Below are 27,814 nucleotides of genomic sequence, written 5' to 3'. Positions count from 1 at the left end.
ACTCCAACGTGTAACTGTCGTTTTGGGGAGGTCAGTACCATGTTCCTTCCTCTCCTACCACTGGATTTCCTGTGAGAAGATCATGAATATTCATCAGGTGACTATTCATGTAGACTGATGCAGTGCATGTCACAATGAATGAAGGAAGCATGCATTATTCATGTGGAGTGATTTGATTGGATAATGCTGTGATGTCATAGAACTTTTCTCAGGGATTGAGAAACCTCATTGGTCCAACAAGCCTTCTCCCTGTGAATATGTATGAGAAGACAGATATTTTGATAGGTTGGCTGTAAACATGATCTTACCAATTGGATTGATAGATATTGATTATGGACAATTGTGCAATATATGGGTGAAAATTTGACAGACTCTTCTGTATAGTTTTAAAAATGATATTGCACATATAAGAGATAAATAGTCTTGTCTCCTGCCACAGACTTAATGTTCTGTAGTAACCTTCTTTTTGTGAAAGAGATAGGAAGTCTCCGATCACCTGGTGTTTCGTAGGTAAAGACTACAGGAACCAGTTTTGAAACCAAACATGATTTAGACACGCCAACATTAACCAATCACAACTCTTGCACCAGGACAGCCCAAGAGGAAGTCGTTTGTACAGCACGCTCGTTTTGGCGGTTGATCTTGTTTGAGTATATAGTCATCAACTCTCCTGCAGACCTTATCAGTCTGCTACACATCCCTGACTGGTGGAACATACAACTTTTCTGCTCTTAGCAACTCAATGGTCAGCTCTTTGTGATTTAGGTGTAGACTGCCAATCAAAAGGAAAAGATTTCTTGATTGAGGATCTGTTACTTTTATCAATTTTCTTGGAGTTTTGAGGCTTTTCTATAATCACCATGCCAATCCTTATCCCGACAATCTTGACGATGCCCAAGTCTACCAGACGAGGCAGGTTTATTAAACCTCTTCCAGTCCAGATAGATGGACCTACGTGTAATCACAAACATCTTGGCAAATTGCCCTACTGTAAGGTATGTCATATCAATCTGTAGCTCTACCTATTTCATTCATACCTGATTTTTTAAGTTTTTAAGTCATTGTAATCTTGTTGCTTATGTGTTTAAGATGCAGATTATCTGCTAATAGTGTGTATAGATCTACCCTCTTCATCTTCCTTGCATGGTATATTGATAAATTCTCCTCATTGGTGGTGTGATTTGTAAGTTTTAAGGATTTAAATAAATTCAGATTAGCTGTGAATAGGGTCCAGCAAAATATTGGATTTTTAAATCTTGAGTATTAATTTTGTATCTCAAAAGATTTCATTCAAATCTTTTAAGTGGTCTCTAATCTGTCTTTATTTCAACCCCTTGAAATTTAGAGTGTACAATAAGTTTTTTGGGGTCGTAAGAACCTGCATTCATAATTTTGTTTTACATTACAAAATAAATTTCTATCTTAAATAGATCCAGTGAAGATTTACCAGCTGAACAATATTGAATTGAATACTAAATTCTTTTAATTAAATCCTTTGAGATTTGAAAATAATTCCTTAGGTTATAAAAATAAATCAAATGACTGACTGGTTTATACTATTCACATGTTGAAGTTTCATAGTGCCACTTATTGGCTTTCCATATCATATAAATACATGCTTCATGAACATGTAAGCATATCACCATGTCTTCATCTTTAATTTCTATCTTCATCTACTTGAAATAATTGATTTCAGCATTCTCTTCTATTGGTATTTCTTTCAATGATCAATCCTTTCATTACATCTTTCTCATGATCTATAAATAGTTAATTATACCCTCCCCTGTTTCTCCACATCCCATTCCCCTTAATGGACAGCATCCCCCATCTCTATGGGATCCATAGCAACATGTATTTGTTTAGTAGATTACAATGTAATCAAGGAATCCATTTAGTATCTTGTTTCCTTGTCCACTGATGGAGATAGTGATGAATGATGAAATGATTGTGTGCCCATTGACTTAGAGTTCAAAATGCATAATTCAAATTATCTTGAAATTTAAAAGTAAAACATTTTATTAACATGGTGAAGGAGGTATTAACATTGTTCTCTCAAGGTGTGCTTGATGCTTTAAGTTATGATTGACTGTTTTGAAAAACAGGAAAACTCATGTCAAATACTCCCAATAGACATAGATGATGCCATCCGCTTGAGATGGAGTAACAGCACTTCTGGGAATGATTTTTGTTGAAACTTATTAAGGAGGTAATTGCTAATTAAGTTTGACTTCCACTTAAGATTTAATTCACAGCTCTACAAAGTAATAATTGGATGTTTGTCAAGGAATATTATGATTTATTGTGATCCTAACATATCACTTGGAAATTTCGTCAAAAACATTGTTCGATAATATTAAATGCTCATTATTCATAAATGTCAAGGATTGTTCTCTATGTTATATCAGAAAGACATTATGACAAACCCAGGAAAGCTCAATATGAGCCTAAACCTTGACTTTTATTTTCATTCTTGATAGATATTTTTACCTTGGCATTTACATGATGCTTTCTATTTCTCTATAATCTTCAATAACATAATCAGTCTTACTTTTTTTCATCTTCCTCCATTTTCATTCCAAGTATTTTATTTCAACTTGAATTCATGTGAACCAATATATATCTTGAATTAAAACATTATTAACAAATGTTATTATTTTTCCTTTGAAAGTATAGTGGCTGCGTCTTTTAACCCTTTCATCTTCTTAGCATCATGATAGTGCATCAGTTTGAATTTTCATTTATTACAGATCTTAATCATCAGTGATAAAATGTCAGAATTATGAGTGAAAAGTTTTCAGGAGGAAATTGAATGTTAATGGCAATGAAATGATAAAGACAAATATGTACTAACAGAGATGATCAATTGATCAGCAAGGCTTAACATTCCTTGGCAAAGATTCTGAAGTTTCAATGAATAAGACATGGTATGATGATGGATGATTGTTACATGACAAGTAAATGTCAGAGTTTGAGATTCATACTGCCTTGTCAACATGAGACTGGAGGTCATCATTTCCTTATAACATAAATTTTATAACTAAGACCCTTGGATCTCATCATTCTACATTGATATTACCATGGAGCTACTGAGCTCCATGGTATTACATTGATGAATCCAACTGAAATTATTTAGTGTTCAATAACATTTATGAAGATGACATTTGATTGGTTCATGTGAGATCATTCTCATTAAGTAAGATAATTATATAAACAATATGATAATGTTCTATTAATTAAGAGGAGAGTATTATATATGAAAGAGTGTAAACAAGGCATGATCACATTAAAGTACACTATTTTTTCTTTTTAATAAAAAAAAAATCTTTTTCATATTCCTTTTTATTATTTTATATGAACTATTTTTATTTATATTCTGAATACGCACACATATAACTTTAATACAATAGTCCTTTTTACCAATACGACAGATAACCATGTTGTTAAAGTTCAAGACTTTTTGGAAGGAAACGCTGCTTGTGATTTAAGAACCCGGAAAACATGCAATTCTTGTCAAATGTTTGTTTCTTTCCTGTTGATGTGGGTGAATTTACTTATCATTATATTGTAATTTTACCAATATGAATTCTTTGAATTTCATATGATCTCTGGCTAATGAACTCCCATCCAGGATATCATTTTTGTTTTATTAATTCCTTTGTGCTCTTGTATTGAATGCATTTGAAGGCAAAGGTAACTCATGAGATTTTTAATACAGGATCTTCTTATGTTTAAGCTAATTTTTGGTCGCGTTTAACTCGCTTCATATCATTAGCATCTGTAGTTCATAATTTGATAAACAACTCCTTTTTATTTCTTTTCCTTATTCCCTATGTGAAATATGATACACAGAACTGTAGATTTTTCCTTATTTTCATATGTAATAGGACATTATAAACTCTGCCAATGTTTCAATTCCTGTTTCTTTTCTCATATTGTGATTGTTACTAAGACTATAGTCATCATCTTTCTATCTATTTAACTTAAGTTCATTTTGATCCGGTTACGAGTCATCTTCTTTTGTATAAAATCCTATCATCTTTGCAATCTTTATCCAATCTCCTTGCAGCCCTCTGAACATCCAAAATCCCCATGGAGTTCAAACCTTTCAGATTCTGTCCTAATTCAGCAGCTATATTTAACATCTGTCTTATTCATGTAGTGAAAGAGACCCTTCAGCACCTGAGAATCATGTTCCACCAAAACGGTTCAAATTTCAAATTTCTAAAAGTTCAAATTCGATACTTTTTTTGTAGAGAGAGACCAATATGAAATCAGCCCCATTGTTGAGCGATCAGCTTATTCCCATATGAAAATTGTTCATTCTGAGACAAAAGGTCAATGCTATTAACAATAAGTCTAATTATATGCAAGAAGGATAGTACCTTTAGCTGTGATGAAGTACAACTTGTTTAAGCCTTTCTGGCTCCAAAAATGATTAGTTATCTTGGAGTTATGACTCAACCAGAAATCTTTCTGATATGATTGTTGAAAGTGACAGAAGGATGACCAGCTGTAGTGATGAATTCATTGTAGCTAGCAAAATTATTTGCTTTATACGTAATTTGTATTGTTTTTATGGCATCGCATCCATACCAAAGTCACTGAATACAATTTGATTGTAATTTACTATGTCATATCATGGCACAGATTAAGACCTGGGGTTAACACTCCCTAGTAGAAGTTGATTTTCTTGGCACAGAATGAGGGGTCTTCTCTCTTCAAGAAGGGATAATGAGTTGTTCGTTGTTTCATCAAACTGTTGAAACCTGCTTTTCTCTTCCGTCCAATGTTGATTCATTGGAATTCAACAGGTTAGACTTGTCAAGAAAGTCTGTTTTATGTATCAGATGAAAATGAACCAAATGCATAATACTATTAAGTGGTAATTGTATATATGCTTGCATTCTTCACATGTATGATTTTTACAAATCGTCCTTGAAAGAAAAAAATATAGGAACATTGATTATTATTTCATTTCCACTGTTGTTAATCTACAAAAAATACCTTTCATAGGCTAATTCCTGGGATTTCTTGTGTAGTCAGTTGATCCAGACCGGCCGCACAGAAACTTTAGCCTAAACGAGCACTAACATTTTTCGGATTGTGATGTCTTATGTTGATCCAAGATGTAAAAACGTGTTGTTAAGAGTGACATTATGCAGAGTTGTGATATTACTGGTAGTAGCAAAGCATCTGTTAGCTCATTGTTAAGTACTAACAACATTTCTATTTGGCCGGTTCATTTGTTTGTTTCATTTTTATTTCCCTGTTTTGAATTCACAGATCTAAACCATGTTATATTGGAGATAATGTTGTTAGCTGCTCAAACGCAGATATATGATTTGCTGATCACATTTATCATAGAAACACATCACGTGTTACTTGATTTGTCAAAATAATTTATTCTTTGGGGGTGATTATTACAAAAGAACAATTATAAAAACACATGAGTCATTATAGGGGAGGTTTGATGTAGATCTTTGCTTTCATAGCCAAGGGCAAGCAAAAAAACCTATCAGAAAACCACTGGATTAAAAGTTCTGGCTCACTACTATTTCTGGAAAAAAAAGAGTAACTGAGTCAAATTTTGGATATTGATTTTGTTTATTTTCGTCCTGTCTTGTGTTCTAATCTCAAAGAACAATACAATATTTCCTCCCCCCCCCCCCATACCTTGTGAACAAGTAGTTATTTCCTCCTATGCCCTCTCCTAATCAAACATCCCTTTGAAGTCATATTTTGAAATCAATGATTGAGATTAAGAACCGGATAGTTGGTAGCAGCAGGTTTCTTTTACATCAATAAATGCAAGGCCTGGTCCCCTCGGGCACAAATTAGAAATATCAATTTTGGTTCTGTTCTCTCATAATTAACACATGCTGCGTTCTGATTACAAGATTCTCTGTGGAATGATTTCCCTCCTCTTATTCCTAATTTCCTATCAATAATCAAATTGTTCCCATGATATTTGATTTGTAACTAGATTTAATAGTTATCGAGTCATGGTTTAGAAATGGACACAGTTAATCCAGGGAAGTGACAGTTCCTGGTAAATCGATCAGTTTGTTCTTGTAATGTATTTTAATTAAATCTTTACAAATTTTGGCCGGCTGATCTAAATATAAAGAAAATATTATTTAATGTAGGAGTTGGTCTGTTGATTTTCAGATATTGGTAGTTAAAAATCATTGTGGTTATTTTCAAATTATTAAACATTCTACTTCTGCATTACAAGGATAGATTAATTTGAATTGAGAAAAAAATGCAGGTTCACCTGAAAGTGCAAGCTTTGAACTTCATATTGAGCAACTATACCTGTAGTGCACAGCATCACTAGTTGGCCTTAGCATTTCAATAATAGGAATGAAACGTGGAAATGGAAATTGTCTTGAGATTGATTTGATAACTCTGAAGGTTTTCTGTCTGGACGTCCTAACGTTTGAATTTCCTCTAGAAATGTCAAGAATGGTTTTATGTTTCTTCACTAAACCATTTCAAAATACAAAGGGAATACTAGTATACTTAACTGTGTTTCCTTTAGTATGCCAGAAGCATATCTAATACCCTTTTTACACAGGGTTTTCTTAACCCCGGACTATCGCTAACCCCGTACTATCCTTAACCCCGTACTATTTTTTTTCCTTTTTACACATGCCAAATTGTTATTGCTAACCCCGGATAAGGAATGCTTGCTTTTCACACACGAAACTCGCTAACCCCGGACTAGTGGTTTTTGTCGATCATTTGTAGTACAAGTACTTCACTCGTACCATTTTACACACGCTACAATTTCCTTAACCCGTACTATAGGTGGGGCCAAATTGCCATTTAGCCCCACCTATAGTACGGGGTTAAGCTTAGCCCACTTTCGTTTTACACTAGCGATCTTAACCCCGTACTATCGCTCTTAGCACCGCAATTGCTGGGATAACCCTGCTTTTTTGCAGGGCCAAATAATCCCGTACTAAAGGTGGGGTTAGCCCACTTTGCAAAAATGCTGTGTAAAAAGAAAGTGGGCTAAGCTTAACCCCGTACTATAGGTGGGGCTAAATGGCAATTTAGCCCCACCTATAGTACGGGGTTAAGGAAATTTTAGCGTGTGTAAAAAGGGTATTTGAGATTTTAGCATATGAGATAGGTATTTATTTTTCTCTCTTGAAACTTACAGTATCTCACTATTTAAAACAACATTCAGAAAATGCTCATGTTGCTCTTCAGAGGCATTAAAAAAATATTGAGGTTTAAGATTTTGAAAAAGCAAAATTGCTTTCTGTAAAGTAAGCACTTGAAATTATTGCCATCTATCAATGATATACAAATTATTATTTCTTAATAAGGAGCAAATACATGGCATTAACTCCATAAATGCGAGAAAGAGGGGACATTTACTTATATATCCAACTTTATTGCATAAAGATTTTTTGTTAAAAGTGTCTGGTGGGGATGATGAGTAAAAATTGTTAAAAGTTCCCTAAAGGGTGCAGAATAAAAGGGAAAATAAAACCACTATTCTTTTCAGGCAATTAATTGTGCTGTGATATGAAAGTAGCTAGTTTTTATAGCATATAAGAAGCAACTTTAGATGAAAATAACGGCCATGAGCTGAAGATTGATTGCATGGATTACAAAGGAAATGAAAGGGAAAGTATTATTTGTGATGTCATGGACTAATTATTGCAATATGAGTTTGTCAAGGGTGCTCACATGTTGTGATACAGCATGTTTCATTATTTCTCTCTGATGAGATGTATGAAAGTATGTACTATATAATATGTATTTTCGGTTTGAATGTGTGTTTTCTTTTTGTTCAAGACCTCCCTGTTCTTGCGAATGATTCAAGATTGTTTAACCTATTTAATACAATTTGATTCCATTATAAGTCATTTCCATTGAGCCTAGTGCATAGGGACCGATGGGTCAAATTATGGGATTCAAATGATGCTAAGATTTCATAACAGGCTACTTCCTATCAATGTAATGCAACATTTCTACCCCCAATTCATTACTTTTTCTTTTAATCACATGATTGTGAAAGCTACTTCATTTATAATAGCATAATGCCTATACCTTGGTCATTTTTTTTTATTTGAAACTACCCAAAGAAAGCCAAAGAGTAAAACCCACTTCAGAGATTCATTTGAAGATTATCAATCAGGATATACTTCAGGATCGAAACAAAAGTACTTGAGCAATTAAATAGTGCGAAGGTCCCTATTTTGAAGAAAAAAAGTTGCTTGCCATATTAATGGCTTATCTGTAATCATGTGATAATAGTTATTTTTCAATTAGTATAATTGAGATTCTATTATGTAGTCATTTAAAGGCATTAATGTCAATGATATTGCATCTGAAGAGGAAAATTGTTGATAGTAGTTCAGAATGAATTATTGTAAAGTAATACAAATTTATAAATTAAATTTTTCTGTACCTCTGAATATATATATTTTTGTAATCCTCGATACATGTAAATTATATTTCATTTCAAATGTGTGATCTTATATCACTTGAAAGATTTGCCATGAATAATTTGGTAAGATATTGTATCTGAATTCTAATCATATTATTTTCCTTTTTTGTTTGTGCAGTCTTGCTCACCCTTTGGCAAAGCGGAGACATACAAGAAGATCTGTCCGCTGGGAGAAGGCTCATATGCCAAAGTTTACAAAGCTGTTAGCAGGTAACACAGGCAAATTGATTCAAGTCTGTAGAGGATTTCAGGGGAATGGCAATATTTATTTGTGGGAAAGATACTTCATATTTATGACTTAACTTACATACATGAACAAATGACCTCATATTTATGTACGTAATGTTCGTAGTGTTACTATTTTCTCAAAATGTGTCACAAAAGGCCAAAATATCTGTAATATATTATTTGAAAGGGTTAAGCCTCTGCTTAAGTGAATGTGAGTCCTTCCAAAATTTAAACATGAATAAAGATGAACTTGATTACCAGTGAGTGAATCGTGGAATTTACGATATCTTCCTAGACTTAAAATATTTCTTCTTCAGGAACTTGTTATAACTTTGATTTTTTTATTTGATTTTAAAGGGTATTTCTTAAAAATACCACATGGCAGCCCAAAGCTGAATTGAATGGAATTTACATCATATGATAAAATACAGCGAATAATTAGTTTGTATCATAACTTCTTATTTTGATTCATATTTCAGTGTAAATCAGCAAGTGGTTGCATTGAAAGAGATCAGACTACAGCAGGATGAGGGAACACCATTCACTGCTATACGTGAAGCATCGCTCCTCAAGGATCTTAAACACGCTAATATAGTTTGTCTTCATGATATCATTCACACAAAGACGACGCTATCATTTGTCTTTGAGTATGTGGTAGGTAATACTCCAATCATCATTCTGGGATGAAGGGGGGGGGTGTTTGATTCATATTAACCCTGCTGATAAAGTGAGGATGCATGCATTTTTTCATAGTAATAATAAAAATTTCCACTTCAGCGTTATTTACTGGTCTTCTATCTAGCAGGCCCTTCACATCATAATATGTTCTTAGTATTGAATGCTTGCTGCATGAAGAAAAAGTGAGATAATGATCTTTGGTTTAAATTTTCTCTTAAGTTTGTTGCAGTGATATTTTGTCAGGTACTAGACTATTGTTTCTTGTTTGATGATACCTTTTGCGTGGTTTCCTTTAAAAGCAGTGAGAGGTATACTTACTGACAAGTTATTCTGTGGGTCCCATAAGGGCCGTCTGCACCATCCCGAGTTTTCAAATTAGCGCGCTATTTCTGATCCGGCAAATTATCCCGATCTGAACAATCTCGAGATTATTTGTAATGGAGATGCAATTATCGCGCTAGTTCATAGGATTAATCTTGAGATTGCAATCCCAAGTCAACTTGGGATTATTTGCAAAATAGCGCGCTATTTTACGAATTATCGCGCTAATTCGCAGGTGCAGACGCACTCGGGCTTATTTATTCACGGCGTCAGACCATAATGCATCGATGCCTCGCTCGAGCAGGAATCGCTCTTCTTGCGATGGTGGAGACGGGGTTTCTTGAATCTCGAAATTAATCGCGAAGAGGGCCGATCGGGCTAATATCTCGAGATTGAGCAAACTCGGGATGGTGCAGCACCGCCTATAGACATTGCTCATGGATCACCCAGTAGGAGTAGACAACTAATTGTTATATTCTCAGTAGAGGGGCTGCATAACATGCAAAATCAGGATGTATTCACTGGGTTTAAATTAGCATTATTGAGCTACCGGTGGGAGGAAGTATCCTCTTTAAAGAACAAAAGAGATATCCCTCTGCCTTATGGAATGTGTGTTCTTCCAATTAGCAGATTGATTTAAAATCAATGATGCTTAATTGGAATACCAGTTTGTTAAACGTGCAGATGGCACATTGAAGGAATGGAGTTGAACAGGCATACTCAATCAGGATAATTAGTTGGGAATATTGGCATAGAACTGATTGAGAAAAGTCTTGTGTGAAAGATCAGCTGATATTCCATACTGTTTTCTTGGTGAAGTTTAAGTAAAGTAACTCAAATTATATATTTATCAACCAATAATTTTATTTTGTTTTATTAGTCACTATGGCTACACTCAGTTTGCAACTCCATGCACAGGTGTACATTATGGAAATCTTATTAGTTCAAAACACAACTTCTTTTCTTTCACAAGTTGTTAAAGATTGTCATAAACTTGTACAATTCTTGAAGTTGACGTACATGCACATATAGATGAGAAGGAAAAGAGAATATCACATGTTGCTGTGACGTAATGTTAGAGACACTTGTCTTTCCTTAGACACAACTTTGATTTATGTGAACAAGAATAGATTCCTACCTAACTAATGAAATTATCACATTTTCACATTCATTTATTAGAAGTGACAATAATGTTCTCTAAATAAGTCATGTGGTATTCCCTGTTCATAATTAGTGGTAATGAATACATTATATTTCTATTTTAGATATAAAAGACTTGCAGTATCTATTGTAAGCAGGATATATTCCAAGTCTTTGTATCGTTAGCCTTTGGAGTTTCACTTTTAATTTTTTTTTCAATTTCAGATCAAAAATATCTTCCACTCACTTCCAATTAACCATGGAATTAAAGTGTGCCATAGTGGTCTAAGCAGTATTTCTATGTGATATGTTGAATTAATTCTTGATACAGTACTTGTAGCGTTAGGAGAGAAGGGAACTACACATGAGTACAAACATGCTCAGATCCAATGCATACTCTAGCATTGTATTCAGTGGGGAGACATTAATGTCCGTAATGTTATGAGAGTTGATTAATGCATTGTTTGCTCACTCCTCCCACTCCTTTAGATGAATTGCCCAATTGACGTCATTTAGCATGACGAGACATGCTGTCTGTTTCAAGTCAGGTCCACATGCCAGTCCATTGCTTGATGTTAATTTGGATCAATTACATTATCTCAAGGTTATAGACTCTTCACGGAGCAATAAAAATAAAATATGCCTGATACAAATGAATGATATTTTAAGAGTTCCTTATGATAACAGTAGGAGAACTGCTTGACCAGTTTACAATTCTAAACTATAAATAGAGTGAGTTGTGTAATTGAATAATGGTATCACTTGTTCTAACTTTGACATTTAACAAACATTAAAAATCCAATGGTTTATGATTAGTCAGTTTCGTGTAAACATTGTTAAGTTACAGTGACAATAAAACTGCCTCATGTGTCAGGGATGGATTTTCTTTTAAAGAAGTTGAGTAAATTCTTAGTTTTATTGAATTTGGGACATACTAACTGTCCTATAACATATTGTTATGTTTTGTGTCATTTCTCTAGCATACGGACCTGAGTACATATCTAGAGAGACACCCTGGAGGCTTGAACCCATCAAACGTGAAGCTGTTTCTATATCAACTCATCAGAGGGCTGTCCTACTGTCACAAGAGAAAGATTCTCCACCGAGACCTCAAGCCACAGAACCTTCTCATCAGCGAAGCAGGGGAACTCAAACTGGCTGATTTTGGTAAGCTTGCAGAGTGTGTTCAAATGATTTTGAATTACAAACATGAATCAGATGTCAAAACAGAAGTTACCTGTGTACTACAGGAGATTTTTCATCAATGTTGACTTTTTTCCTTTTTGTTAGAGAGAGAGAGAGAGAGAAAACAGTTAGAGACAGTGATTGGTGAAGACTTTGTGATTGTTCTTGAAGAAACATGGATAGTAAGACAAATATTCACAATAAAAGTTCAATAGACTGACAAAAAAAAAATGTGAACCAAGTCAGAGATCAGTTAGACAAGATCAACTTGGGAAGAAAAGGGCAAGAATTAGTTTTCAGAGCAGCAACCAAGAATAATGAGTTGAATTGATAATGTTGGTTAATGAAACATTCCAACATGATCAAACTTGTTGAGTTTATTAAAACCTTGACTTGAATGAAACCTTCAAGTTGAAACTTGCTGAAAATCACTAGTAAAGGTCAAACTCATGTATTATATTATCAGTCATTTTGAGAATTAAATTAAAACCATCCTGAATGCTTTTAACTCTTTTCACCAAAAATTACATTTTGTGTTGATTCATCTGATGAATTCTTATCACCTTGTAGGCCTTGCTCGAGCCAAGTCAATACCAAGCAGGACTTACTCACATGAAGTGGTGACGCTATGGTACAGACCACCCGATGTTCTAATGGGCTCAACAGACTACTCAACACAACTAGATATCTGGTAAGAAAAATAAATATTTCTATTCTTGTTTGAAATTTTGCCTAACATTCAGGCAAAGTTTGATGAAACAGCTTGATTTTTGTGCTCCTGTTCATCCGCATGTTAAGAATCTCACTAACCAATTGTTAGCGAGCTATTTTCTTAAAAACTGTAAGAAAAAAACATTCCAAGTCCAAGTAAGAGTGGTTACTCTACTCAGTATACCAAGGTAATAGAAATTAAAGCTCATGTCAAGAGATCATATTGAACTTGAGCTGCTCAAAATTTAAATGATTGAGAAACCTATTAAACATCCAAGAACATGTTCTAGTCACACGTATATGTTTAACACAAACAAGGAAATCCATGTTGCAGAATACTGATCGCTTTCAAAGGATATTCCATACCTGGTTTTCTCAACATTCCGGAAATACAGCAAGCGAAAGTGATCATTTTATGGATCAAGTTACAATCTCGGATAAAAACATAAATTGTTTTGTCAGGATTAATGCATGACTGTGGTTCAGGTTACGTTGAACATAAGCAGGAGAGAGTGGGATTTAGAGTGTACTTTTACTTCCTTTAAAATAGGATTGAAAATTAATACCTTTTCTGTTTATCATGGCAGGTATGTGTTAGCCACATTCAAAATATAAAACTGCATTGAGTCCAAAATTGATATTTCCAACCCTATTTTGAGCTTTACAGATAGGTTTAGAAAACATAAGTTACAGTGTATGGTAGACCAAGTCCACCCTGATATCAAGATGATTCAAATATGATTAGAAAAATCAAATTAGTATTTCATTAAAAACTGTGTTTTGTCAGAGCAAGGTTTCTCAGACCTTTTAGTCATTATGTTTAAAGATGTTTAGTGGACTCATTCTTGAAATGATAAATCATGTTCAGTATCTATTTGGGCCATTTTTTGTTTTGTTTTAACTTTCATACTTGCCTCTGAAAACATTCATTAAAATCTTTGCAGTGAGTATTTATCATTTTGCTTCATAGAAGTAATAACGATGGACTGACTATCTGAAACCAGTGGGGTTCAATGATAAGGATTTTAGGAAATTAATTCTAATCATCAATCAAAAGCTATGCCCTGTATTAGACGCCTTATCAATTAAAGTTGGCACTTGATGACTTTCACCATGCCGGTATAAAATTACATCGTAACCTGGTGAGAGAGAGAGAGAGAGAAATTGAATGGATATATTGAATATAAAGCACATGACAGGAACATGATTTAGAACACCCTTAACTCTCTCATAACATTTTCTTGGCAGCAACAGGCCTTTTCTGGACACAAAATCTCCAATCATTAAATTTCCCAAACTAAGTCGTCGCATTGAGGAAGTTCGGTGTGGTTTTTCTTTACATGCCTGGGAGCATAAGTTAGCATAATGTTCTTCCCACGATGGAAATAACCAATTAAAGCGGGAGGTAGGCCCATGTTCTGCTAAAAGCACCAGAGATTTGATAGAAAGTAAACCAGTATTATATTTATTAAGTCATATTTCATAAATTCTGTAGTTAGGTGTAAGGGGTTTAAGGATGATCAAATTTACACAACCTTAAAGCTCTAGGGATCTTGCAACGGTAATGTCAGTTTGCCCGGAGGCGTATTATCAGGATTAAAACTGACTTTCCTGACTGGAAGTCATGGATTTGTGAAGATTACAGAGAAAGGGGAGGGTAATGGCCTAGGAATGTTCATTTTAAGATCATTTTGGGCTATTTTTAAGGAGCTTGATTCTGATGCATGAACTAGATCTCAAATCTAAACATAAGATTGGTTCCAGAGCATCCTGTAGTGGTTATTCTATATTATATTTGTTTTCTTGTTTAGAAGACAGATTCATGTCATACTTTTACAACTTCCATTTTAATTGTTTTATATCAATTCATCTTTAGGCTTATTGCCAAGTCGAATAAGTTGTTCAATAGTATAGTGATCCAACACAAATGGGAAAAGGAAAAATGAACGCTTCTCTTAACAAAGACCTCCACTTCTAAGGGTGACTTTAACCCAAAAATGATTTTGTGTGAATATCAACAGAAAATTAATGACTGTATGTTCTACAAGTTTTAGCATATTTCAATTCAATTCAAGAATTAAAAGAAATGTTTAAGCTGCATAAACACAAATTTTCAGTGCATGGGAGCAATTGGAGATCTTTCAAAAAGTGAAATGCCTTTCTTTTAAAATTCCTGGTGTGTAGTAAAAATCTAAATTCTGTGGAAAAGTACTGAGTGAGATCATTGCTTCAGGGATGTTTGGCATATCAACTTCAAATTAAAGGAGACAGAGGACCCCCCCGAAAGGCTTGCTAGCAGATAACACCTTACACTACCTAGAGCCACAATCATGATACAAGGAGCATGGATACGTTAATAAGATCCATGCAAGGACAAGGAGAGTCTCCTGTCTTGTTAGTACCTGGTTGGGAGGAGGGTTCGGGAAATCCCTTCCTATCCAGCGTTTTAGTCATCAGCACTTTGGGGACTATTTCTCACAATATCATTGGTCTGACTTCTTGGCACCCATCTTGACACCCCATTGTGGATGTAAAATACTATCCTTCATGTCATCTCTCCCTTAAACTTTGGCCTACATTGCACGCCAGCTCTTGAAACCCAGAAGGATATATTTCCTGTAGTATGATATGACCACGGAATTACATTATATGACATACTCTTGGAAATCGATTTGACGGAGGAAGACAATTCAAAAGAGACAAATGTTAATGAGCCGATTATATCTCCTTCAAAAGAGAAATTTCTGTTTTATGTATTGGAATGTATATCATAGATTTTATTGGCAATATCCAGAAATTTAAGAAATGTGTTAGGCAAGTACACTATCATGATCACGCTGAAATAAAGACCTGACACCTAGACATTTACCTATAGACTTATAGCATGGCCTGTTTAAAACACTGATTTGCATGAATAATGTACATCGGAGTCATACAAAAGGACAAAACTAAAAGAAGTGATAAGAGATATATAGGAAAATCATGAAGTTGGATGACTATGCTATGTGGTCAATATGAGACAATCCCTAAAGACAAAAGTGATGCACTTTTCAAGAGGCCCTGTTAGGAAACCTTTAAGAGTAATATCACCTGGAGAATGATAGTTTCCTCCTTTTTTCTTACCCTTGTCACCATCGCTTTAGTCACACAACCATGAATGATAGCCAAACGTTTCATGGGTAGGGCCTTAAGTCTAAAGAGTAAACTCCTGTTTATAAGTTTCTCAGTATTTGTGGGAAAGATACAAGATACCTCGTCAATCTTCTACATCTTCCCAATTATAAATCCCATCAAAATGGGCATGAACTTTTCTTCAAAATTTTTCTTCTAATTTGAGCTTGGCTAAGAATTAGGCTGCATTTCTCATGTATCTGAGGAATGATACTGAAAGTAAAATAGAGGTTTGACCACTATTTTAATGGAAACCACAAAAGATGATGTGCAAAGCAGAAGCTTTGAAACTAAACGTGATAATAGAAGTAGAACTTCCCAAAGACATTTCCTTATCAGATTCTGATGATTTCAAATACCGGTAAATATTAAAAGTATCTGGATAATCTAGGCGCCTTTTGCCATAAAACAAGTTACATTTGTATAATGTATAATTTTTATTTTCAAGCGTGAATGTCCCTCTCTATCAACTTTCATTATCATCTCTTGTCTCCTAACTGTGTACTTGTCTGGCATAATTAATACCCATGCTTCATTGCCCTCGTTAACTGCCAATGTCCTTTAGTCATATCATTGTTAAAAAGATTGTTATTGGAGGCCCTAGCAATGTGTTTGCACCTTACCATAAGTTTAGTAATCACCTCTGTCCCCTCTCTCCTCTTTATGATGGCTCAAAAGCAAAAAAATAATGTACATGTAACTGAAGTAGGTAAGGAGGCATCCATGAATGTACTTCACTGTACTTTTGATGTTTATTTGATATCATAATGGATTTGCCCTTTTAAAGATACCCAGCTGTCTAATGTACGTGGCTGTGTTGTTAGTCTGCTAAATGGTATCGGTTGACAAGCATGAAGATTAGTGTTTGAAGTTTGACATTAAAAAGTGAATTCATCTTTACTGTTCTCACCATAGTACAATGTAATTGAACATTTGCATGTAGTTCTGACAGGTTTATGACCTGGTTTAGAAGGATGACAAAATATATATTGACTTTGGAAAGTTTGTTTAGCATTGTCTGGTTGTTAGATAAAAAGTAGGGAAGGGGAGGGGATAATGTGATGTTCATTTTTGAAGTATTTATTTTAAGAAGAAGTTGTGTAGTATTAGTATAACTATTGCATGGATATTTTATCAGGTTTAGGGTCCCTTTACACAGGTATTTTCTTGATCTGACAAATGTGAACACTATACTCCTATTGAGTAACTTTTAGCCATGATGATGACTACTACCAACAGTGCTTTTGTGTCTGGTGTTTTGGGGATGTTTATTCTCCTTACTTCCCTCTAATGACCCTGTTGTTGAAAACTTTCTTGAGGAAGTGGCTAGACTTGCATAGATTTTATCATAAGAACACCTCTCTGTGGCATGCCAGGATGTATGATATCTTTTGTTCGTCCTTTTGGGGAAGTTCTTGTGGAAGTTATTGACTGTTGGTCAATGGATTTGGTTATTATTTTCCTGCCTTGCTTCCTGTGATCTGCTAGGCACAAAAGATCATGAAATCCGAAGAGTGTTGGGGTTTAAGAATTTAGATTTCACATTAAGGCTCTTGATCAATGATAAGATATGCATAATTTGCATATTATTTTATATTGTTAACATTTAAAAATAACATTCTGACATTATGCTATGCCAATCCCTGGTTTATAACTTCAATCTTCATATTTATGTATTATGTGTGTATGGTAGAACATACTATAGGAATGTCAATCTTTAGATAATTTTAGAATGTTGTCTATTTTATTTCCAGGGGTGTTGGATGTATCTTTCTTGAGATGATGTGGGGTCAACCAGCCTTTCCTGGTCTCAAGGATTCAAATGATCAGCTAGAAAAGATCTTCAAGGTAAATATCCTTCATTAACTCTTGACTTGTCTGACTAATTGCAACTCGATGTGATCATATGTATAATTATGATGCTAATTAGTGACTTTGGTGAGCTAATGTTGTGTTTCTAAAGATCAATAAATAAAATTGCTTGTGAATAAGTTTATATATGTCCCATTTAATAAACATATGTGCATGCAAACATAGGCAAACTTATAGAGAATCAAATATCCAGTTTATCTGTAATTACATCATCTACCACAAAAAAAATAAAAGACCAAGGTCCTTGTAAAACAAAGAATTGCATTAAGTTGCTTATTTCCTATATACAATGTGTCTGATAGGTGTATAATAGCGGTTATGTTAAACAAAATGCATGCAGCAATGATCATGACTGGCTGTTGCCATGTTACAATTGAAAACAAACATCAGTAAACTGGCCAACATTGATCTGTTTTTTATTTACCAATATCTTTCCCTTGACTTCAAGGTTATCATTAAATCATATCCTTTTCAAGTTCAATGTAACAATATGTTATTTATGTATCAATACCATTAAATGTAAAGAATTGACACAAAAAGCTCTAAAACAGTCATCTCATTGTATAACATTGAATAACATTTTTCATATATCCTTCACTACATCTGCAATTATGTCAGACTTCCTTCATTTATAATGTTTTTCTCTATCTAATCAGGTTTTAGGAACACCAACAGAACAGACATGGCATGGAGTATCAAAACTACCAAACTACAGCAAGGTTGTTACAGCGGGTAGATTCTACAAACCAAAGCTCTTATGTGAAGTTGTACCAAAGTAAGTAACCTTGTTTCAAGCACTACTTGTTGAACTTAATCAGGATTTCTCCTAATAAAATATTATTGTATCATAATTCAAAAATCTGTATTTTTCATAAGGTAAACATTTATTATCCTTCTATACATGAACATTAACATATAAGTAATTCATCAGAAAGCCAACATTTTTTTTCTTTTTAGAGATGACTAAACTTGCATCAAAATACTAACTGTTGTTTAATTACAGGCATGCTTAAATAGGTGTTGTACATGAATACATCAGTAACAAAGCAAAGTGACATTGACCCCTTTAGAAATTGACAAAATTTCATCAAATATTTACAGTAATATGGAATTATTGAAATGATGTATTTCTTTCTTTCTTTCTGTTACAGCATACTCCTTGTACCTGGTGCAGAAAGCCTTCTTACTGATATGTTACAGGTGGGTTTTGGCATTTTTCCGATGCAAATGTTTTTCTTTCTCTTTTCATTTGATTCTCAATTTGTACATGAAATACAGCCTTTACTTTACTTTTGATTGCATATAACATTCATTCATCCTTCAGGTGTCTGAAAGAAATATGTAAAAACTGAGCAAAACATATAGTTAGGTCATAGGTATATTGTTTTCCAATTTACTAAATCCACTGGCGGTTTACGTTTCTTCGGGCTTGTTTAGGAAAGGTAATAACATTATATTCTATAGATTAGTGGATGTCAAAGACTTCAGATATCATCAAAGATGAGTCTGTTAATTTCTTAAGGGTTTCAAGTATACTCTAACAATCTATTATAAGGTAGAATTTGTGCATATCATTGAGTGATTGCAGCCATTGAGTACTAAACTCATATATGTTTTTACATTTTTGTGATTTTTGCAGTTAGAACCAAGGAAAAGGATATCAACAGTGCAAGCAATGAGTAGCCAATACTTCAAAGATCTTCCACCAAAGATCTTTGACCTCCCTCATGGTAAGATTTAGTTTTTTAATGGTAGGATTGGTTTGGCAGTGTTGGAAGGAATGCTGTTGACAATGGATGTGGTGGTGGTTGTGATGATGATGATGATGATGATGGTGATGGTGATGGTGATGGTGATGATGATGATATGTATGCTGCTGATGATGATGATGATGATGATGGTGGTGGTGGTGTTTATGGTGGTGATGATGATGATGATGATGATGGTGATAGTGATGGTGGTGATGATGATGATGATGTATTAGAAAAATATGAAGATGATAATTTGGTGGTTATGGCCATGGTGGTGGTGATGATGAGTGTGTGGTGGTGGTGGTGATGGTTTTGATGAAGGTGAGGATGGTGGTGGTGGTGTGGGTCATTGGTAGTAGTGATGATTGTAGTGGTAGTGATGATGGTCATTGTGGAAATGATGGTAATTTTGGTGACTGCTGTACATGTACATGTATATTATTAATGGACTGATACATTTTTTTGTTCATTATCGTTCATGTACAGGTGCTTCTGTTTTCAATGTGCCTGGAATAAAACTAGAGCCAGAGAAGAACACAGTTTCCAAGTGAGCGGTAGAACAGATATCCCAAATAAATCTCAATCCAGAGATAATCTTGGACCAATCAGAGGGCAGCTTTTATCACCGAGATAGAATGCCACATGATGTCATTTGAGGCAAGACAGAAGAGGCCAATGCAAGAAGCATACTGATTGGCTGTTAAATGTGCTTTCACATACCCAGTGGTTGAGGCAATATTGGTGGTGGTATATGTGACGTAGGCTAAGAAGCTTTGTATTGTAAGGCCATCTGTCATTGGACAATAGAGGTCCCAAGCCACAAGAGAGGCTTGTCAGGATTGGATGGAATTAATTGCAACAACATCTTTGTTGAAGAGCAAACATCTCACTTCCATCTTGACTGATATAAGCATTTCTCTGAAGTTATTTTAGGTCATTCATGCAAACATGGAAGCCTAAATCCATTCTCTGTTAATTGAACAGAGAGAATCTGATTGTAATACATAAAGTACAATCAAAATTCAATTTTATTTCATCTAACTCAGAATAGATGACTACCTAATAGAAGATAGGAAGTTTCAAGAATGTACCTTTTTAAGATTAAACTTAACAATTACACAACTCCTCACAGGCATATATAAAACAAAGCCCACCCCCCCCCAAAAAAAAAAAAAAGATGATAGTAATAATGATATAAATTCTAATCCTTTTTTTTTTCATATTTCTTGCCTGTAAGCACAATTCATTTTTGGCAATAATTTGAAGTTTGCTCATGTAAGTGAAGCATTTGCTATGATAATTACATTGATTGCATTAATTATTTGCAATCACAAGGTTGACTTTGATCTGAATACTAGAGTTCGTATTGCTCTGAAAGAAGAATGTGTGCATTGAGGTTTTTCAGAAATTGGGAACATTACAGAAATGAACAAAAAGTTGGTGTTTAGTCTAACTTTGCATAATCATAGATTTTTGGTATTTGGCATTATTGACCACTGAAATAGTCAGTTTAGCAATTGTAATATACCATACCTCTTTAGAAAAGTTGATATTTTACCAAATTTTTGTGTAATGAATATGTTGATTTTTTATTGACTTCTACAAAGTGGCCTTTTAGAGAGCCAAAATGACAAACAAAGATATTTGTAATGCAAAACCAATGATCAAACGCATCTCTTTATTTTTGTTGTAAATAGCCTTATCTAAAATAATTTATATGATATTCATTAAATTTAATCATGATATATGAATCTCGTTGCTACGTAGGTACATGATTAGAAGACAGGATTAGTTCTGATGGAATGATGATTATAAATATATTGTTTGCTCATAGTCCCAAGAGATAGTATTTCATTAGCAGTACTTTGTGTCAACTAGGCCTGAGCAAACTTCCACACAAATAGAAACTAGTGCCATTTGAATATGAAGATATTTTTATATGATGATGGTGATTTTGTGACAATACATGTAATTATCTAGAGTTTAAACTTTGGCTTGGAGTCTAGGATGGGATTGACAATTTATATCATGTCATTTGTAATATTTTGCTTGAATAACCTCTGTTTAAATTTGCAGCTACCAAAGTAATTAATCCCACTGAAACTATCTGATTTATCATGTTTATAGGGAATTTTTTGTGAATACACCCACAATTTTATCTATTTACACTGTATGAATTAAAAAAAAAGTGAAAAATTATACACAAATAACAACTCCAAAACAAACTTTTGATCAGATCATACATTGTGAAGGATTACTAAATATGACATTCATATTTGATGTAATTCTGTTTAATAATTGGTTTTAATTGTTTTGAAATTAAATGATTATTTATATTTATGTATATAAAAATTAATTCTAAGGATAAGTGCAATAGTATGTTATTGAATCGAGATGCTGGGCATCTCATGTATTTATGTTTTGTTTTGTTTTCCTTTAGTTTTCCTTCTTTTTTTTTATCTCATCTTCTATCATAAACATTTTTTTTTTTTTTAGTTTCATATTAATTCAGCAAAATCCAGAGATGATTTTTCAACTCTTAAACAGTACTGTGTTTTTTCTAATATTTCAAATGATTTGTTTTCACATTTTGCTTTCCTTTTTCGTTTTTATGCTCTTTAATTTTGTAAATGAGGAGAGACTTGTAAACCCACCTACATAAACATATTACTAGATTAAAGTGTACCAATCATTGATAAATATATATATGTGTATATTTTCAGTGAAGAGAATCAAATTTAATAAAACTGATGCAGCTGTATATGAGCTAATAGATAATGGATATGAAGAAAATTAGAGAAAAATACGAGTCTTAAATGAAACTAGAGTTCCATGCAGTTCCATGTTTGTTACACTTTAATCCTTTAACCCTTTGACTTTTGGAACTGGATGATCCTTGTTCAAAGTCTGTGGGAAAGACAGAATTTGGTAATGAGCAGGTTAAGAGGAACTTTATCAGCTCTTGGGGCAAGTGCTTGAAATCATTCCCCCCCCCCCATTACATTTTTTTACCTAGGTGCTCAAACTTAACTTAGCCATAATTACTTCATTTTTTGTTCATCAGATTACACTTTTCAAGAATTGAAAAAAAAATTGAATTAGGTGTTCTTTCTTCTTCTTTTTTTTTCCTCTTAAAAACTAGCCCCAAGAGCACATGCCCATTTCCCCCCACACATTTCCTCCGTTTACAGTGTATTTGCCATTGCTTTTACTAGTCTGAGCATTAATGATTTTTAAGTTATGCCTTAGCAGGCTGTAGGATGTTTTAAGATGATATCTTACTATTGATTTTTAAAAATGTCTCGGACATTGTGTATATTTCTATTTTGCATTTGTAAAATAAAATTGAACAAACTTTGATGACATGGCTTTTATGCAGGATTTTTTTAATTAGTATTTGTAGTTGCTTTTTCAAGAGTGATGGTGGAAAATGACATTGGTCGTAGACAGAAAGAGATAAGATAGAGAAAATACAATATAACCAGGAGAACAGGAGAGGATAAAAGGAAGGGAGAGAGAGGGGGAGAGAGAGGGGGAGGGGATGAGGTTTAAAAAAATGATCATGTAATCCTAACAGGGTGGTATATTTGTTTCTATAACTTACTCTAAAAAGAAAAGTGTCAACTTTGCATAAAATGTATATTCATTTGTACGGGGTAAACCAACAAGATAAACCAGTCTCATGAAAAGGGTAATGGTGTTATGTTCGTCAGAAAGAAAACCAGCCAGATATTCGAAAGGGTTTGTGTGCAGGTTTATTTGCTTGGTCAAAAGTCACTTGATGTAACTTAATTTTCATCTTATCTAATTACTATGTCTGTTCCAATGTTGTTTGGTCTAAACCAGAGTGAACATTAGGGCAACATTCAGGAATGAATGGGGTTCGCCAATCTGGTTATGAGCTAAACTGGTCATTTGTCCAAGAAAATAGTTGACAGAATTATAATAAGTAAAAGAAATGATCGAACACAAAATTAAGTTAGACCAAGATGAGTTCAATAACAACGAAGGTGTACATTTGGATTTAGCGGCGATGAGGGGTTGTCGGTGGTTTGTGCCCCCATCGTCAAAATCAGTGGTGGATCCAGGGGGCACATCTGGCCCGTGCCCCCCCCCCCCCCCCTCCTTGAGAGCCATAATCAATTTTTAATGTGAATATGCCCTTCTTATTAGTGTGCCCCTTCCCCCTTCATTAAAGTCACAGCTTTCTTTCTTTATTTTCTTTCTTTTTTTCTTGTCGAATTTTCCTCGGAAAAATATGCCCCCCTTGGAAAATCCTGGATCTGTCCTTGATAAAAAAGGAATTACTTCCACCCGATTGCACAGTACGTGTACTTGGGATTTTTGAAAGGGAGGTGGTTCAAGCTGAATAAAGAGTTGACAAGCAAAAAAAAAGAAGAAAAAAGGTCTTCAACAAAAATTGGAAGTCGTTTTGTACCCAAAAAAAATATTAGGGGGTGGTACGCCTCCCTGCGTACAAAATGGTTTTTTTTTTTTAGTTAAAGGGGGGTTGAACCCCTGTAACACCCCTCCCCCCCCCCCCCCCCCACACACACACACCCTGCGTACGCCACTGCCTACTACTAGTTCAATCGACCGGCGCGGCGTCCCGATCCAGAAAAAAAATGCATAGTTATAGTCGATAGATGGCGCATTTTGACTAGATTGCTGAGCAAAGATTGAGAATTCAGCACTTGAATTGAGAAAGCGCAACAGTAAGGTGCTTAGCTCAATCATAATCAAGGAAAACCTAGGCTTACTGATTTTCACGTATTCGTAATAATTCTATATGTTTTTATCTCTGACTCTACTGCTAATAGTCATTCGGCGAAACAAAATAAAAAGTTGGTTGATCACTCAAAATATTGGATTAATTACTCGATTTGAGATCCAGATAATGGATATGTTGCCAGTCTTTCTTTGAATTATTTTATTTAAAAATTATGATATAAAACAGAGCGTTTGGTTCAAATAAACTGGTAGTCTACACATTATTATGAGATCTCAATAAATGGGCTGTTCCTTTGGCCAACGCCTTATGACTGAGCGTATTCATCTTTTGCAGGTATCGGTAAAACGACAGCCATGTTAGTCCATGGCCTCTGCCGTTATAAAAAGAGTCAAGTTTTCTAGATTTTGTGTAATTTATAGGGAATTAGATGTGAAAGAGGCACAAATGCGCTTTATTCTCATTCTTTTCTTCTTCCCTTTTTTTATTTACTGGGCTTACCAGGGACAATTAAGAAGGTAAAAATAGAAATTATTATCTATTCTTTTCATTATCCTACAACTATTATGCTCAAATTACAGTTTATTATTTTCTTCAATTAATTTATTCTTTTTGTTTTGCTATTTTTTTGGAGATAATGAAACTTATAGGCTCTTGATAGTACCTACATAATTCTATATGTGCATTCCGTCAAATTTGTATCAAATTCATTGGACTTTCTTTTTTTTTTAATAACAAGTGCACACCAAGTTGCCAATAATGCATATATCATTTCCATTTATTTGAAAGCAGGATAAAAGAGCATTGTACATTAATTGCTTTGCTCACGGGCATAGGTGCCGCGGCCGAGGATCGAACCCCGGACTTTCTATGTATAGCCAGGCGCCTTAGACCACTCGGCCACGGCACCTCCACAGACTTCACGCGCAGAAATGGACTTTGGCGCCCTCATACAATATATCGGAAACAGTCATGATCGCTTCCATCCGCATCGTTGGCTTATCTAGATTGTTATGATTTATAGGTTCATTGTCATCTACTGATCTCAATGCATTCCATTCTTCCTCAGTCTGTCACGATATTTTACGACCTCATAAATCCAAAACTCTATCAATTAACAAAGAGAGAATGGAAACAGTAGATACACACCTTTCAGTTTTTGTAACTATAGCCCTCCATGATTGTATACAAAGTTCTTCTTTCTTCTAGAAATACAGAAACTAAACTAAAATCTAACCATTACGCTATATCCAATTACTGATTTTTCGACCTGACATGATTTTGATTGCGTCAAAGAGGCAATAGATAGCTGATAAGTTTCTCGATGTCAAGTCTCTATGGGAACTGACTTTAGATTTACGCATTTAAAATGATTTATATGTAAGCAATATGAAGGGGAGGACTTTGTAAATAATGAAGGATATAGGAGACTGGTGTACGAGATTGACAACGAACAAAGAATAATATATTCATGAAAAAAAGTATTCCAGGAATTATCACATCTGCATAAAAAAAACCTATACCCCTCCCCATGCTTCCGCCATGTCCACAATATCTTTGGTGTTTTTTGTTTGTTTTTTTGTTTTTTGTTTTTGGGCTCCTCGTTACGCCCATTCTATCTTCCAGTGTTAATCCTCTTATTCAGCCAATCTACTCATTAACTCTTCTTTTTTATTCTGTCCCTATAATTCATCCATATCCACAATTCCACCGATAATCCTTTGTCTGACATTAATTCTCTCACCCCATGCCTCCTCACCCTCTCCCTTCAATTTTCTTCCATAATTGCCCTCCTCCATCTCACTATCCCCTCTTTCTTTATTTGTCATAATTATACTTTCCATCACCCCCCCCCCCTCTCCCTCTCCTCTCCCCCCCCCCCCCTCTCTCTCTCTCTCTCTCTCTCTCTCTGCCTTTTCCCCCTCTCTCACACTATCTCTCTCATCCCCATCCTCTTTGTGCCAGGCTCAATTCAATCGTTTGATTTCTTAGCTATTGGCCAGCCTGGTTTGATGGACTTGTGTTTATTTTCTAGATTACATTTTGTGGGCGGTCAGATAACATTTCAGAAAGATGACTGACAGATGTGCATATACTGGCTGCTATTGATTTCTTCATTCAAAACGGGAAGGGTGGAGAAGGTTTTGTGAAATCTTATTTCAAATGAAAATTAACATCAAATCCATTACTGGTTTTTCTTGTGTTTCCCGCCTCTTTTTTGTCTGGGACAATAAAGAGAAATGACATATCATGGGGTGTCTTTATCATGATTTTAAAAAGGTAAATTATTGCTTATATTCCAAAAACCTATTTTGACATCCCTTGATTTTCATGTAAAGGAAAATCGTAATTTTAATGTTCTTATCTTTCGTTTTTTTTTTTTTTTTTTTTTTTTTTTGCCAATCGCGCTTTTATAGTTGTTGAAAATGACCAACATCCAACTCTCTAACCCTGATAACAGACCGGAACCTGACTTCAAATGTTACTCTCACAAACAGATAATGATTTGTTATTTTTATTTAAAGATTTCAAGATTATGTTGTCAAGGTGATTGTTATGCAAATAACGATGAGCGGGATAAGTTGATTTGACCGGACCGGATGCAATGATGTTCATCTTGTTGATCTCTGCTTTTAGATCTTGTTTATTTTTGTAGATGTGAGTTTGTGATAATATAAATAGTGATGATTGACAGCTCATCTCTGATTGACTGTCATAATGAAAACAGAAGAGATAAAGACCCGTCAATCCTCATCATTGTTAAAGGACAAGTCCACCCCAACAAAAAGTTGATTTGAATAAAACAAAAAAAATCCAACAAGCATAACTCTGAAAATTTCATCAAAATCGGATGTAAAATAAGAAAGTTATGACATTTTAAAGTTTCCCTTAATTTCACAAAACAGTTATATGCACATCCTGGCTGGTATGCAAATGAGGAGACTATGGCGTCATCCACTCACTATTTCTTTTGTATTTTATTATATGAAATATGAAATATTCTGATTTTATCCTCATTGTCAAGTGATACAACGATTAATTCCTCCCTGAACATGTGGAATTAGCATTGTTTGATACTATATGGTTCAGTCAAGTTGGTTCTTATTGTCAAATCTACAAAAAATGAAATATTGTATAATTCAAACAATAAAAAACAAAAGAAATAGTGAGTGATTGACATCATCGACTGACTCACTTAGTTGTGCATATCACCGTTTTGTGAAAAATAAGCGAAACTTTAAAATGTTATAACTTTCTTAGTTTTCATCAAAAAGGACTTGACCTTTAAATATAAAGCTGCATGAGTTTAGAAGAATTGAATGCAGGTGGAAAGCAGTATATACTAAAAAAATCCATACTCGTATACCTGTATTAACCATTTTACTTTAAAAATGCATCTGGAATACCTACAATATTGGCAAAAATAGTTGAAGCAATCAAATAAATGAAGGCATGACCTGTAACCAAAATGCTGCTAGCAAACGGACAACAAGCGTGACATAATATCATCATGTAATTTCGTGTATGTTTCGGAACAATCTTTTTAATTGTGGTTGCCAC

The 27,814-nt window shown here is 34.4% G+C and overlaps 1 protein-coding gene across 1 annotated transcript; it reads left to right on the top strand.

Annotated features, from left to right (window-relative positions):
- Positions 1-22,884, top strand: LOC129257222 (cyclin-dependent kinase 14-like). Its single transcript, XM_064095872.1, has 10 exons — positions 1-995; positions 8,586-8,677; positions 9,175-9,349; positions 11,815-12,001; positions 12,590-12,710; positions 17,656-17,749; positions 18,430-18,548; positions 18,925-18,973; positions 19,413-19,503; positions 20,011-22,884. Exons 1-10 carry the CDS (start codon positions 861-863, stop codon positions 20,073-20,075), a joined length of 1,128 nt encoding a protein of 375 aa, XP_063951942.1. The 5' UTR covers positions 1-860; the 3' UTR covers positions 20,076-22,884.
- Positions 22,885-27,814: the final 4,930 nt, after the last annotated feature.

The sequence above is a fragment of the Lytechinus pictus genome, chromosome 1, assembly GCF_037042905.1.
Source record: "Lytechinus pictus isolate F3 Inbred chromosome 1, Lp3.0, whole genome shotgun sequence".
Lineage (NCBI taxonomy): Eukaryota > Metazoa > Echinodermata > Echinoidea > Temnopleuroida > Toxopneustidae > Lytechinus > Lytechinus pictus.
Note: the sequence above shows the minus strand (reverse complement) of the source record. Positions and strands in the feature narration are given on the sequence as shown.

What these genes read in the sequence shown, in the direction of transcription:
- LOC129257222 (XM_064095872.1), top strand. Translation starts at nt 861, where the DNA reads ATGCCAATCCTTATCCCGACAATCTTGACGATGCCCAAGTCTACCAGA. An exon ending in CATTTGTCTTTGAGTATGTG is followed by an intron (nt 9,350 to 11,814) that starts GTAGGTAATACT and finishes TCATTTCTCTAG; the next exon opens with CATACGGACCTGAGTACATA. An exon ending in GATCTTTGACCTCCCTCATG is followed by an intron (nt 19,504 to 20,010) that starts GTAAGATTTAGT and finishes GTTCATGTACAG; the next exon opens with GTGCTTCTGTTTTCAATGTG.